This window comes from Coregonus clupeaformis, chromosome 34, assembly GCF_020615455.1.
Source record: "Coregonus clupeaformis isolate EN_2021a chromosome 34, ASM2061545v1, whole genome shotgun sequence".
NCBI lineage: Eukaryota > Metazoa > Chordata > Actinopteri > Salmoniformes > Salmonidae > Coregonus > Coregonus clupeaformis.
In genome coordinates this window covers 7,975,544-7,992,220 of record NC_059225.1, presented here as the reverse complement: position 1 = coordinate 7,992,220, position 16,677 = coordinate 7,975,544, and the positions used below count along the sequence as shown (strand labels likewise).

The window sequence follows — 16,677 nt, the reverse complement described above, 5'->3', positions numbered from 1 at the left end:
ATGAATGGACAAAGACATTTAAATTGTTCGTCTGTGCAAGAATGAAAGTTAGCATTTTATGACAAAAAAAAAGTACATATATTTCTAGGCATCACCTTGACTCTAGTAGCATAATTGGCTAACATCTCTGAATTTCAACTGAAGTCATTTTAGGCCATAACACCGCACCCATGCATTAATAACGGTGTTATACTGTTCTCATGTCACCGTTAACCCGGCGCTCTTGAGACCGGTGGGCTTGCCCCGTCTGCGCATGCACAGTATTTGCTGTGCGTGACCATAGGGCCAGAAGTACTCTTTCCCCTCCGCTGTTCGGCCTGTACATGAGCGGATCAACCAGAGAGCCTCAGACGCAGTGGATACAGAGGGTCTCATGGAGCTTGTCAAAGCGGCAGTGTTTTATTTGTATTTTCCTTCACAATGCACTTTAGGATTTCAATAAGATGTATGTGTGTTTTGAGATAGTGACTTTTCTTCTCGCGTTCAACTTCTACGATTTGGTTCTTACTCAGGGTAAGTCTCCCGTTTGTTTGTCTTATTTCGCTAAACGTTACATACAGTAATTGACCTGTGTGTGTAAATCAATTGTTGTGCTCTTAGGGGCTGTAATTGTTTCAAAACATGCAAGGTATATGCAATGGTAAAGTTCGCTCAACTGACAACAAATCATAGTAGGGGACGCAAGTATTCAGTGCGCTGACTTTTAACTTGTTGATTCACTTCTACAGTGAAGCCTGCAGACCGCATCCTGCGATATGAGCGGCCAGCAACCGTTGTACAGATGTATCAACGGAATAGACCATACTTTGTGTTTTCTAACGGTAGCCTATTTTGTATTGGGATGATTTTTACTCTTGTTTTGGAGGGAATACAGTAGTCACTTTCCATATAGGTTTCCATTGTGAACTTGATATCCGTCATGTTTCTCCACATTGTATCACGCTGATTTTCTTCCTCTTGTTTCTTACCAATTCTATCACGCAAATGGGAAGGTCCCTTTACCGGCGATGGAACTGTAACCTATTATGTTCTGGTGGTGACATGAAATCATTTAATACGTGTTACGTTGTTGCTCTTCGGTGAGAATAGCATATGCATTAGGCTACAGTGAGTGCTCCTACAAGAGCATAGCTAGATCTTGTTGATGTGAAATCTCAAAGTTTAACTTGTTAGGTACTAATATGGATAAACTTTTGACACAGGAATCAAGTGTATGATAATGATGAGCTTCTGATCCTTCACACCAGTCAATTAGCAAATACAGAGGTGTTTACTCACACTTGTATTGACGTTAGACATCTGCCCTTGACTTTGCTTAAGTCAACGAATAAGGCAATAGTGATTGTATGTTGCCATTGGTCACACTTTTACAATTCGTTAACCAGTTGGCGCAACCACGTTTCAATGTAACAACAATGTTTCAATGCAACCCTTTAGGCATTGGCGTCCCCTTTAAAATATAATTCAGCTGATTCCTCAATCTTTACGGATGGGGGCAGGTTGGCAGCGGCAGCTATTAATTCGCATCTGGCCATGTGGAGACTTTGATGTTGAGAAAAGTGCTGTTTGTCCACATGCGCTCAGGATGTGGATTACTCCGCGTAAATATCGCTGTAAAGTTACTGACACAAGACATCTGTCACAGTGTACGTTGAACATGAAAGAACTTCCCTTAGAACTTCAGTTGGGACCAATGATGTGTTTAAACCCCGGATCGCTGATGCTATGTGACGGCCAATGAGAGACTTTGAAACCACGGGTCGCTATATTGGTACCCCCAGAAGAAGAATCCTCCATAAGAATTAATGGAATTCTACAGTATTTCAATCATATGTTTCACGGACAATGTATTTACTATTTAAGTATTTTTTGTTGTAGTGTTACTTAAAAAAACTATACTTTATGGAAAATGTTTATATATATATATTTTATGTTTAGCTCACAGAATATCATTTCAAAGTATGCATTAAGGTGTCTGTAATAGAATAAACGTGGCAAAAACAAATGTAGACATTAATAAATGAATTTCTATAGCTTCCAAAATATGTTTAACACCGGTGGGGGAGGGCTAAGATGGAGGTGCGTTGGCTTCAAAACAGTGCCCCCGGTAGTAATCTAGTCTGTATATAAATCATTGGTTTGGACCGATATTTGCAAGCTGGCATTATGAAGAGGACAAAGTAGCCAATTGAGCCTCTCCTCAAAGTAAGGCTGGTTTAGGAACATGAGAGGCAGAATAGAATGGATGGTAGTCTTTACCTCAGCTGAAATGTGCATGTCCAGCATGCACTGTGTTTTGCATCATGTTGTGCCATGCTTTTAAAGCCCACAAATGTAGTTATAGGTTTTTTCCCTAAAAAAATGTTTTAGGAAGAGGCAATAGGTATCATAATTTTTATGCTGTGCGTAAAACATGTGATTACGTAGCCTACTAAGGCTATTAACTTGGTATATGGTTAATTAACTGAAATAATGGTATTTATTTTGATCTGACTCCAATAATTGTTCATTCGGGAGAGTAAAGAGCATGTTTGCAAGAACATTAGTTTTCATTAATGTCAATGTATTTTATGTTTCAGATCTGAGACCTAACTGAACAGTTTTCGGATGATTAGATTAGCAGTAACAGGGTTTGAGGCCTCCGGCTCAGTAAAACATACGTATTTATGTTGACACAAGTTGTTACATTAAAGGCCTACCATAAATGTCAAGGTTACCAAATTAAACCTGACTGCGACTGGGGACTACTACGTAGGCATGGCTTCATTTCTGTGCCGACTTCAAAGAGCAATATCTCACCCAGGATCTGTGCAGACTTGAAAGTGACACTATTAAACTCCATAGCCATTTGTATAGGAATAAGGCTGACTTTTCCTTTTACTTTTGCTACTTAAGTATATTTTAGCAATTACATTTACTTTTGATATTTAAAACCAAATACTTTTAGACTTTTACTCAAGTAGTATTTTACTGGGTGACTTTCACTTTTACTTGAGTAATTTTCTATTTAGGTATCTTTACTTTTACTCAAGTATGAAAAATGGGTACATTTTCCACCACTGCCTGCACCTCAACAACAAAGGCATATTACGTTAGCGCTGTTCAATCAATCAATCAATCCCATTTATTTGTAAAGCCCTTTTTACATCAGCAGATGTCACAAAGTGCTATACAGAAACCTAGCCTAAAACCCCAAAACAGCAAGCAATGCAGATGTAGAAGCACTGTGGCTAGGAAAAACTCCCTAGAAAGGCAGGAACCTAAGAAGAAACCTAGAGAGGATCCAGGCTCTGAGGGGTCCCCTTTTGGCTGTGCCGGGTGGAGATTATAACAGTACATGGCCATTAAGGCCATATTTTTCTCCAAGATGTTCAAACGTTCATAGATGACCAGCAGGGTCAAATAATAATCACAGTGGTTGTAGAGGTTGCAACAGGTCAGCACATCAGGAGTAAATGTCACTTGGCTTTTCATAGCCGGGCATTTAGAGGTTGAAATAGCAGGTGCGGTAGAGAGAGAGAGTTGAAAACAGCAGGTCTGGGACAAGGTAGCACGTCCGGTGAACAGGTCAGGGTTCCATAGCCGCAGGCAGAACAGTTGAAACTGGAGCAGCAGCACGACCAGGTGGACTGGGGACAGCCAGGAGTCATCAGGCCAGGTAGTCCTGAGGCATGGTCCTAGGGCTCAGGTCCTCCGGGAGGGGAGGGAGAGAGAGAGAATTAGAGGGAGCGTACTTAAATTCACACAGGACACCGGATAAGACAGGAGAATAACACCAGATATAACAGACTGACCCTAGCCCCCCGGCACATAGACTATTGCAGCATAGAGACTGCAGGCTGAGACGGGGGGGGGGGGGGATCGGGGGACACTGTGGACCCATCAGACGATACCCCCAGACAGGGCCAACCAGGCAGGATATAACCCCAACCACTTTGCCAAAGCACAGCCCCTACATTACATTTACATTTTACATTTTAGTCATTTAGCAGATGCTCTTATCCAGAGCGACTTACAGGAGCAATTAGGGTTAAGTGCCTTGCTCAAGGGCACATTTACGTCATTTAGCAGACGCTCTTATCCAGAGCGACTCACAAATTGGTGCATTCACCCTATAGCCAGTGGGATAACCACTTTACACTTTTTTCGGGGGGGTAGAAGGATTACTTTATCCTATCCCAGGTATTCCTTAAAGAGGTGGGGTTTCAAATGTCTCCGGAAGGTGGTGAGTGACTCCGCTGTCCTGGCGTCGTGAGGGAGCTTGTTCCACCATTGGGGTGCCAGAGCAGCGAACAGTTTTGACTGGGCTGAGCGGGAACTATGCTTCCGCAGAGGAAGGGGAGCCAGCAGGCCAGAGGTGGATGAACGCAATGCCCTCGTTTGGGTGTAGGGACTGATCAGAGCCCGAAGGTACAGAGGTGCCGTTCCCCTCACTGCTCCATAGGCAAGCACCATGGTCTTGTAACGGATGCGAGCTTCAACTGGAAGCCAGTGGAGTGTGCGGAGGAGGGGGGGTGACGTGAGAGAACTTGGGAAGGTTGAACACCAGACGGGCTGCGGCATTCTGGATGAGTTGTAGGGGTTTAATGGCACAGGCAGGGAGGCCAGCCAACAGCGAGTTGCAGTAATCCAGACGGGAGATGACAAGTGCCTAGATTAGGACCTGTGCCGCTTCCTGTGTAAGGCAGGGTCGTACTCTCCGAATGTTGTAGAGCATGAACCTGCAGGAGCGGGTCACCGCCTTGATGTTAGCGGAGAACGACAGGGTGTTGTCCAGGGTCACGCCAAGGCTCTTCGCACTCTGGGAGGAGGACACAACGGAGTTGTCAACCGTGATGGCGAGATCATGGAACGGGCAGTCCTTCCCCGGGAGGAAGAGCAGCTCCGTCTTGCCAGGGTTCAGCTTGAGGTGGTGATCCGTCATCCATACTGATATGTCTGCCAGACATGCAGAGATGCGATTCGCCACCTGGTTATCAGAAGGGGGAAAGGAGAAGATTAGTTGTGTATCGTCAGCGTAGCAATGATAGGAGAGGCCATGTGAGGATCACTAGAGGGATATCAACAGACCACCAACTTACTACCCTGAGACAACGCTGAGTATAGCCCACGAAGATCTCCACCGCACGAGCACGAGGGAGCACAAAACAAGTAGATTGGATTTTAAGGGCCGTCTCACACTCTCTGGTCTAAAGTGAGACCTTGGTTCATTTGAATAAGTCCAGAGCAGACTGTCTGACCGGCAGGCTCAGAGGCTGGCCGCAACAGGAGGGTCCAGAGCAGACTGTCTGACCGGCAGGCTCAGAGGCTGGCCGCAACAGGAGGGTCCAGAGCAGACTGTCTGATGCAGCTCAGAGGCTGGCCGCAACAGGAGGGTCCAGAGCAGACTGTCTGATGCAGCTCAGAGGCTGGCCGCAACAGGGGGGTCCAGAGCAGACTGTCTGATGCAGCTCAGAGGCTGGCCGCAACAGGAGGGTCCAGAGCAGACTGTCTGATGCAGCTCAGAGGCTGGCCGCAACAGGAGGGTCCAGAGCAGACTGTCTGATGCAGCTCAGAGGCTGACCGCAACAGGAGGGTCCAGAGCAGACTGTCTGATGCAGCTCAGAGGCTGGCTGCAACAGGAGGGTCCAGAGCAGACTGTCTGATGCAGCTCAGAGGCTGGCCGCAACAGGGGGGTCCAGAGCAGACTGTCTGATGCAGCTCAGAGGCTGGCCGCAACAGGAGGGTCCAGAGCAGACTGTCTGATGCAGCTCAGAGGCTGGCCGCAACAGGAGGGTCCAGAGCAGACTGTCTGATGCAGCTCAGAGGCTGGCCGCAACAGGAGGGTCCAGAGCAGACTGTCTGATGCAGCTCAGAGGCTGGCCGCAACAGGGGGGTCCAGAGCAGACTGTCTGATGCAGCTCAGAGGCTGACCGCAACAGGAGGGTCCAGAGCAGACTGTCTGATGCAGCTCAGAGGCTGGCCGCAACAGGAAGGTCTTATGTAAGAGACTAAGAGGTGCTCCTTGTTTGATTTCTTGCCAAAAAAAAAGACTCTGTGCTGATTCCATCCCCACTACCACTCCTTCCCCCAACACACAAACACACGCACACACTCACGCACACACGCATGCACAACCACGCACGCACACAGGCACGCACACACAGACACACATGTACGCACACATGCACACACACACACACACACACACACACACCACTTCTCCCACCTCTCCTCTTTCCCCTTTACCTGGACATATGCAGTTCATTACTCATTTACTCTATCCGTCTGTCCCCCACCCCACAGTGGGCCGGCTCTGTGTCCCTTTAGATTTTCCTAATTGAATATGAATAGAAGGGTGGATCAACTCCTTCCATCTGTAGGCTGGAATATTATGCGCACCTCATCATCTCCACACAGACGGATGGTGTTCAGGTGCTCGTCCAGGGGCTGGAAGAATGTGCAGGGCCCCTTGCACGTTGAGCTGCACACCAGGGTCCGGTTTCCCGAAAGCATCTTAAGCCTAAATTCATTGTTAGAACCTTCGTAAGAACATCATTACATTTCCCGAGCCGTTTCCCAAAACAGTCTTTATTAAAGCTGCAAATATGTAACTTTTTGGGCGACCCGACAAAATTCACATAGAAATGTGTTATAGATCTGTGATTCTCATTGAAAGCAAGTCTAAGAAGCGGTAGATCTGTTCTATTTGTGCTATTTCTATGCTTCCCATTTTTAAGTATTGTTTTTGCATCTTTTACTTTCAGTTTTGTACACCAGCTTCAAACAGCTGAAAATCCAGTATTTTTGGTTATGCAAAAAAAAATTTCACAGCGGTGTAGATGGTACAATGACTCTCTACTACACTTGCTTGTTTTGTCACATTAACTGAAAATAGGTGAACTATTAGAATTTTTGCAACCAGGAAATGCATAGTGCATCATTAATGTTGCACTTGAAATTGCTCGTTAACTAACGCCTGCTAAGAACAGCTCAGTGAGTCAGTAGATCACCGTTTGCCCTCCCACGTCACTTTACACACAGAAAATCTCAGCTAAACATAGAATGAAGATGTTTATCTGTCTCTCTGTGACCGCCGAAAACTTCATAGTTGAATATAAATAGCCTAAAAAGTTTGCAATGTTGTAAACAAGCGAAGCAAGGATAGCCTCAATTTATTTTATGAAAACCGCGATAACCGAATTATATTATAGCTAGATTATTAGGCTAAATATTGACATCACTTTCATGTATGTGTAATCGATAGACCTACCTATTATTAAGCCATTAGGCTACATCGGAGCCGCTTCAATATTCATATCTATTAGGCCTACAGGCTACTATTATCTCAAAGCTCACACTCACTGTAGCCTAACCACTAATATAAAGGTCAACATATTAGGTATATGGCAACGTCGCTTAACTTAATACTTAGTGTTGAATTATTTACATTATTTAAATTGTTTAATTGTTTAATTGTTTTGACTTTAGATTTATTCGTTCTTGCTCACAGTTGACCCAAACTGAATAAATGCAACATTTACATAGTCAAACATTGCATACAAATTGCAAGAGAAAACACTTAGAATACAGAACACATGGCCAACATAATACAAACACTTAGAATACAGAACACATGGCCAACATAATACAAACACTTAGAATACAGAACACATGGCCAACATAATACAAACACTTAGAATACAGAACACATGGCCAACATAATACAAACACTTAGAATACAGAACACATGGCCAACATAATACAAACACTTAGAATACAGAACACATGGCCAACATAATACAAACACTTAGAATACAGAACACATGGTTAACATAATACAAACACTTAGAATACAGAACACATGGCCAACATAATACAAACACTTAGAATACAGAACACATGGCCAACATAATACAAACACTTAGAATACAGAACACATGGCCAACATAATACAAACACTTAGAATACAGAACACATGGCCAACATAATACAAACACTTAGAATACAGAACACATGGCCAACATAATACAAACACTTAGAATACAGAACACATGGCCAACATAATACAAACACTTAGAATACAGAACACATGGCCAACATAATACAAACACTTAGAATACAGAACACATGGCCAACATAATACAAACACTTAGAATACAGAACACATGGCCAACATAATACAAACACTTAGAATACAGAACACATGGCCAACATAATACAAACACTTAGAATACAGAACACATGGCCAACATCATACAAACACTTAGAATACAGAACACATGGCCAACATCATACAAACACTTAGAATACAGAACACATGGCCAACATAATACAAACACTTAGAATACAGAACACATGGCCAACATAATACAAACACTTAGAATACAGAACACATGGCCAACATAATACAAACACTTAGAATACAGAACACATGGCCAACATAATACAAACACTTAGAATACAGAACACATGGCCAACATAATACAAACACTTAGAATACAGAACACATGGCCAACATAATACAAACACTTAGAATACAGAACACATGGCCAACATAATACAAACACTTAGAATACAGAACACATGGCCAACATAATACAAACACTTAGAATACAGAACACATGGCCAACATAATACAAACACTTAGAATACAGAACACATGGCCAACATAATACAAACAATTAGAATACAGAACACATGGCCAACATCATACAAACACTTAGAATACAGAACACATGGCCAACATCATACAAACACTTAGAATACAGAACACATGGCCAACATAATACAAACACTTAGAATACAGAACACATGGCCAACATAATACAAACACTTAGAATACAGAACACATGGCCAACATCATACAAACACTTAGAATACAGAACACATGGCCAACATCATACAAACACTTAGAATACAGAACACATGGCCAACATAATACAAACACTTAGAATACAGAACACATGGCCAACATAATACAAACACTTAGAATACAGAACACATGGCCAACATAATACAAACACTTAGAATACAGAACACATGGCCAACATAATACAAACACTTAGAATACAGAACACATGGCCAACATAATACAAACACTTAGAATACAGAACACATGGCCAACATAATACAAACACTTAGAATACAGAACTCATGGCCAACATAATACAAACACTTAGAATACAGAACACATGGCCAACATAATACAAACACTTAGAATACAGAACACATGGCCAACATAATACAAACACTTAGAATACAGAACACATGGCCAACATCATACAAACACTTAGAATACAGAACACATGGCCAACATAATACAAACACTTAGAATACAGAACACATGGCCAACATAATACAAACACTTAGAATACAGAACACATGGCCAACATAATACAAACACTTAGAATACAGAACACATGGCCAACATCATACAAACACTTAGAATACAGAACACATGGCCAACATAATACAAACACTTAGAATACAGAACACATGGCCAACATAATACAAACACTTAGAATACAGAACACATGGCCAACATAATACAAACACTTAGAATACAGAACACATGGCCAACATAATACAAACACTTAGAATACAGAACACATGGCCAACATAATACAAACACTTAGAATACAGAACACATGGCCAACATAATACAAACACTTAGAATACAGAACACATGGCCAACATAATACAAACACTTAGAATACAGAACACATGGCCAACATAATACAAACACTTAGAATACAGAACACATGGCCAACATAATACAAACACTTAGAATACAGAACACATGGCCAACATAATACAAACACTTAGAATACAGAACACATGGCCAACATAATACAAACACTTAGAATACAGAACACATGGCCAACATCATACAAACACTTAGAATACAGAACACATGGCCAACATAATACAAACACTTAGAATACAGAACACATGGCCAACATAATACAAACACTTAGAATACAGAACACATGGCCAACATCATACAAACACTTAGAATACAGAACACATGGCCAACATAATACAAACACTTAGAATACAGAACACATGGCCAACATAATACAAACACTTAGAATACAGAACACATGGCCAACATAATACAAACACTTAGAATACAGAACACATGGCCAACATAATACAAACACTTAGAATACAGAACACATGGCCAACATAATACAAACACTTAGAATACAGAACACATGGCCAACATAATACAAACACTTAGAATACAGAACACATGGCCAACATAATACAAACACTTAGAATACAGAACACATGGCCAACATAATACAAACACTTAGAATACAGAACACATGGCCAACATAATACAAACACTTAGAATACAGAACACATGGCCAACATAATACAAACACTTAGAATACAGAACACATGGCCAACATAATACAAACACTTAGAATACAGAACACATGGCCAACATAATACAAACACTTAGAATACAGAGCACATGGCCAACATAATACAAACACTTAGAATACAGAACACATGGTTAACATAATACAAACACTTAGAATACAGAACACATGGCCAACATAATACAAACACTTAGAATACAGAACACATGGCCAACATAATACAAACACTTAGAATACAGAACACATGGCCAACATAATACAAACACTTAGAATACAGAACACATGGCCAACATAATACAAACACTTAGAATACAGAACACATGGCCAACATAATACAAACACTTAGAATACAGAACACATGGCCAACATAATACAAACACTTAGAATACAGAACACATGGCCAACATAATACAAACACTTAGAATACAGAACACATGGCCAACATAATACAAACACTTAGAATACAGAACACATGGCCAATATAATACAAACACTTAGAATACAGAACACATGGCCAACATCATACAAACACTTAGAATACAGAACACATGGCCAACATAATACAAACACTTAGAATACAGAACACATGGCCAACATAATACAAACACTTTGAATACAGAACACATGGCCAACATAATACAAACACTTAGAATACAGAACACATGGCCAACATAATACAAACACTTAGAATACAGAACACATGGCCAACATAATACAAACACTTAGAATACAGAACACATGGCCAACATCATACAAACACTTAGAATACAGAACACATGGCCAACATAATACAAACACTTAGAATACAGAACACATGGCCAACATAATACAAACACTTAGAATACAGAACACATGGCCAACATAATACAAACACTTAGAATACAGAACACATGGCCAACATAATACAAACACTTCAATACATAATAGACTACAGAACTTCTCTTGATGGGAAAACTGTATTGTGTAAAAAATATGACTTTGAATAGCCATAAATCATTGAAGAGCTACAGCAAGCTCTTCAGCCTATATTCAGGAATCATCTTCAGCACGGGACAGCTCCTTTAACGACACAGTTAAGTTTCACTTTGTAACAAGTGCACTGCTTGGTTTTTTTGGGAAACGGGTGTGACATCTTCAGCCTTTATTATTACGATGCATTGTTAAAACACCTGTAAATCTAAGTACCATCACTTTTGGGAAACCGGGCCCTGGCGCTGATCACACTGGCTGTCTTTACCTAACCACGACCACAGGCACATAGGTTTACTACCTCCATGTGATGGAAGAATAGTCCAAACTTTAGACACGCAATGCGTGATTATGTGCTATATGTAGATCATGTGAAGTCAGACGTGTGTTATATGATGTTGTTCCCAAAAGGATAGGAGCACTTACTGGTGGGACTTGGCTGAATTATTTTGGGTTGTTGAGGGCGTTGTGGCTGAAAGCATTGATTGTGTTTGTTGAATTTCCAGAACCTGGAAGAAAAAAAAAGTGAGTCATCAATCATGGTCGAACATTAAAGGAATATTTTGGGATTTTGGCAATTATCTACTTCCCCAGAGTCAGATTAAATGGTGGATACCCTTTTTTATGTCTCTGTGTTCAGTATGAAGGAAGTTAGAGGTAGTTTCGCGAGCCAATGGCAATGACTGGAAATCTATGGGTATCTGCTAGCATGCTAACAGATACCCTAGACTTCCAGTCATTATGCTAGCGCTAGTTAGCAATTGCACTAGCGCTAGTTAGCAACTCCCTTTAAACTGCAAATCCTGAAGTATCCATTTAAGGAACCACCATGTTTGGAGATCAGAAATTAAATCAATCAAATTTCAATCCAATGTATTCATAAAGCTATTTTTACATTTAGCAGATGTCACAAAGTGCTTATACAGAAACCTTTGCCTAAAACCCCAAACAGAAAGCAATGTAGATGTAGGCCTATTGTTTCGTTTTTTGAAGATTGTAATGTGCCAGGAGCGGTGTAATTGGTAATTGCTTTATTGCTTATTTGTTGTTATGAGGTTCCTAAATGGGAGTGTATTGAAGTTGATGGATTTAGACTGGACCCTGGTTATGGATCAGTCATCCATCTAATTTTAGCTCAGAGACTACCCATCACCCATCACTCTGTCTCTCTATTCCCTCTGGTTGTTTTATGAGTCTCTCAATCCTCACAGATGTCATTTAAAACAGCTGGAGGAAGATATTAGAGATGGCAAAGCCTTTGTTTTTTTAAATCTAGCACTTCATCCATCATGTAGCTTTCATTTATATCTTTAGAACATTGTGTGAAGACATTTTCTTGAAGTGTCTTCAATGGAGCAGACTTTCATAGATGCAAGAAACTACTTATGGCCTTTGATGTTTTCAAAACCCGAGTACATTCTCTTCTTTAGTTGGTTTCTTATTGATTTTGCGTGATGGAGGGACACAGATCTTTGTCAAATAATTTGCCAGCCCAGCATGCGTTAGAAACACACTTTGGTGTTTTAATTTGAAAGTTGTTACTCTGTTAAAGACACTTCAATGAGGGAATCAAAGACACTACTTTGAGCATTAGTCAGTTGAAAAACTTTTTTTTTTAGGGGGTAGATCAGCTTTAATATTGCAGATAGATTGTAACTTCCATCAATGTAATTGTCTGCATCACTTCCAATCCCCCATATGTTGTTTTTTTCTGGCAAATATATATATATATACAGTGGATATAAAAAGTCTCCACACCCCTGTTAAAATGCCAGGTTTTTGTGATGTAAAAGATTGAGACAAAGATAAATCATGTCAGAACTTTTTCCACTGTTAATGTGACCTATAACGTGAACAATTCAATTGAGAAAACAAACTGAAATCTTCGAGGGGGAAAAATGAAAACCTTACAATAACCTGGTTGCATAAGTGTCTTATAACTGGGGATGTGGCTGTGTTCAGAATTAACCAATCACATTCAAACTCATGTTAAATAGTAGTCATTACACACCTGCCATCATTTAAAGTGACTAGTAGGATTTTCCTGACATCTTCTTAGTTGCATTTCAGAGCAGAAGCCATGGTCCACAGAGAGCTTCCAAAGCATCAGAGGGATCTCATTGTTGAAAGATATCAGTCAGGAGAAGGGTACAAAATAATTTCCAAAGCATTACATATACCATAGAACACAGTGAAGACAGTCATCATCAAGTGGAGAAAATATGGCACAACAGAGACATTACCAAGAACTGGACGTCCCTCCAAAATTTATGAAAAGACGAGAAGAAAACTGGTCAGGGAGGCTTCCAAGAGGCCTACAGCAACATTAAAGGAACTGCAGGAATTTCTGGCAAGTGCTGGCTGTGTGCTACATGTGACAACAATCTCCCGTATTCTTCATATGAATGGGATATGGGGTAGGGTGGCAAGACGGAAGCCTTTTTTTACAAAGAAAAACATCCAAGCCCGGCTGAAGTTTGCAAAAACAAACATCAAGTCCCCCAAAAGCACGTGGGAAAATGTGTTATGGTCTGATGAAACCAAGGTAGAACTTTTTGGCCATAATTCCAAAATATATGTTTGGCGCAAAAACAACACTGCACATCACCCAAAGAACACCATACCCACAGTGAAGCATGGTGGTGGCAGCATCATGCTTTGGGGCTGTTTTTCTTCAGCTGGAACCGGGGCCTTAGTCAGGGTGGAGGGAATTATGAACAGTTCCAAATACCAGGCGTTTTGGCACAAAACTTTCAGGCGTCCGTTAGAAAGCTGAAGATGAAGAGGAAGTTCACCTTTCAGCACGGCAACGACCCAAAGCACACATCCAAATCCACAAAAGCATGGCTTCACCAGAAGAAGATTAACGTTTTGGAATGGCCCAGCCAGAGCCCAGACCTGAATCCAATTGAACATCTCTGGGGTGATCTGAAGAGGGCTGTGCACAGGAGATGTCTCGCAATCTGACAGATTTGGAGCGCTTTTGCAAAGAAGAGGAAGAGTTTTCCCACTAATGGAACATTTGCGCTTATAGCCTACTACATTGCTGCGCTTATAATGGGAAGAAATAGCCTAATAGTTTATCAACATTTTAAGCTAAACGTTCTGATCTGTTGCGTCAGCCACATTGCGTAAAATGCTTTTTTTGTATACTAGTGCTTGTATTAATTTGGGATCTATGTTTGGAATATTTATTCCTCGCACAGAATAGAATAGGTCGACTTTTGTACTATGGGGGATAGTAGATTGACATTGGCTAGTGCTTTTGCTGTTCGTTAGGCCTACTCATCTTGTTGGCTGATGAAAAGTAAATGTGGACAGTTCTTCCAATATCTTCAATATGCACCTCGGAATTGGATAAGGACGTGCACTGTTGCATCCCCGATGTGTCGGTCTTCACTTGTAGCCTGTGAGAAAGACCCGATCACGTGATGGAGAGCCATGTGAGTGAGAGGCGCTTCGGATTTTGCAGCACACTCAGAGAGAAGGGCACAACGAAAGCACTCCGGGCCGCAAAAGGCATGGATCTTTTTAGGGTGCATTACGGCCACAAAGGGAGGCCGCCGTGAAATTCGAGGCATTATCAAGTGCTTGTCAAATTGTGAATGAGAGACTATTGGAGTGTGTACAGCCTGCGCAAAATACAAAGCAGAGCTCATGCCTTTCAAGCGACTTTTTTCAAATCATTATTATGCAGCCTTAAAAATCAAAACATATAGCCAACGTTTGTAGAACAACTAAAGTTACATTAATAACTCTAAATGAACCATATAGGAGCTATTTCTTTGTTAACCGCTCAACACAGAATAGCTGCATGTGTGCACTCCCTCAAATCTTTTGGAGAAAATATTTATATTTTATTCAGCTTTGTTCAATTGAATTCTTCATACTATAAAATAATATAAAATAATGCCACGGAATTCTAAGTAAATCTTGGCTGCTAAATGAACTAGTGTAGCCCACAGCCATATGCCATAGCCAGATCAGAACCTAACATAAGGACAACTCAGAGTATGCTATTCTGTTCTTCTGAAATAGACAACATTTTCTTCATATCATGCTTCTTTAGACCTGTCTAAAATAAATAATGCATTTATTGTGAAGGTGTAGGCTATATTACATGGATTTATTAGACTTTTTCAAATGTAGATGTTCCAAAGGTCTGCATCAGTGGCTTGTAGGCTATGTGTGGAAACCAGGAGATGCTAAATGTGTTTATGATAATTAACAGTCAATTACCGTGAGACCGACAGTTATTTGCTTGACAATCACCAGCTGACGGAATTCCGTGACCGCCACAGCCCTATACATACATATATGTACTTACATGTATTTTCATATGTGCATACAGTACATATACAATACATGACCAAAAGTATGTGGACACCTGCTCGTCGAACGTCTCATTCCAAAATCATGGGCATTAATATGGAGTTGGTCCCCCCCCCTTTACTGCTATAACAGCCTCCACTCTTCTGGAAAGGCTTTCCACTAGATGTTGAAAAACATTGCTGCGGGCACTGATGTTGGGCGATTAGGCCTGGCTCGCAGTTGGCGTTCCAATTCATCCCAAAGTTGATCGATGGGGTTGAGGTCAGGGCTCTGTGCAGGCCAGTCAAGTTCTTCCTCACCGATCTCGACAAACCTTTTCTATATGGACCTCGCTTTGTGCTCGGAGGCATTGTCATGCTGAAACAGGAAAGGGCCTTCCCCAAACTGTTGCCACAAAGTTGGAAGCACAGAATTGTCTAGAATGTCATTGTATGCTGTAGCGTTAAGATTTCCTTTCACTGGAACTAAGGGGCCTAGCCCGAACCATGAAAAACAGCCACAGACCATTATTCCTCTTCCACCGAACTTTACAGTTGGCACTATGCATTGAGGCAGGTAGCGTTTTCCTGGCATCCGCCAAACCCAGATTCGTCCATGCCAGATGGTGAGGCATGATTCATCACTCCAGAGAACGCGTTTCCACTGCTCCAGAGTCCAATGGCGGCAAACTTTACACCACTCCAGCCGACGCTTGGCAGTGATCTTGTGTGTGCGGCTGCTCAGCCATTTCATGAAGCTCCCGACGAACAGTTCTTGTGCTGACGTTGCTTCCAGAGGCAGTTTGGAACTCGGTAGTGAGTGTTGCCCCTGTTCAGATGCCAGCGCGAACCCTGGAAGGAGCTTCATTGATGCGATTGGACTGCATGGAGTCAACACTCAAGTGTACAATGTCGGCTGACAATTCCAACCGATGAGGAGAACTTGACTCTAGAAAAGGTGTTTTCTACGAGAGGACTACACATCCTTCATCTCAACGTTAGAAGTCTTCTTCCTAAGATTGAGG

The 16,677-nt window shown here is 41.5% G+C and overlaps 1 protein-coding gene across 1 annotated transcript in view; it reads left to right on the top strand.

The window, feature by feature from the left end:
* Positions 1-295: 295 nt before the first annotated feature.
* LOC121549723 (reversion-inducing cysteine-rich protein with Kazal motifs-like) overlaps positions 296-16,677 on the top strand; it is a 94,709-nt gene continuing 78,327 nt past the window's right edge. The window contains exon 1 of the mRNA XM_041861567.2: positions 296-513. Within this exon, the coding sequence (XP_041717501.2) occupies positions 444-513 (70 nt within the window). The 5' untranslated portion in view covers positions 296-443. The remainder of the gene's footprint in view (positions 514-16,677) is intronic.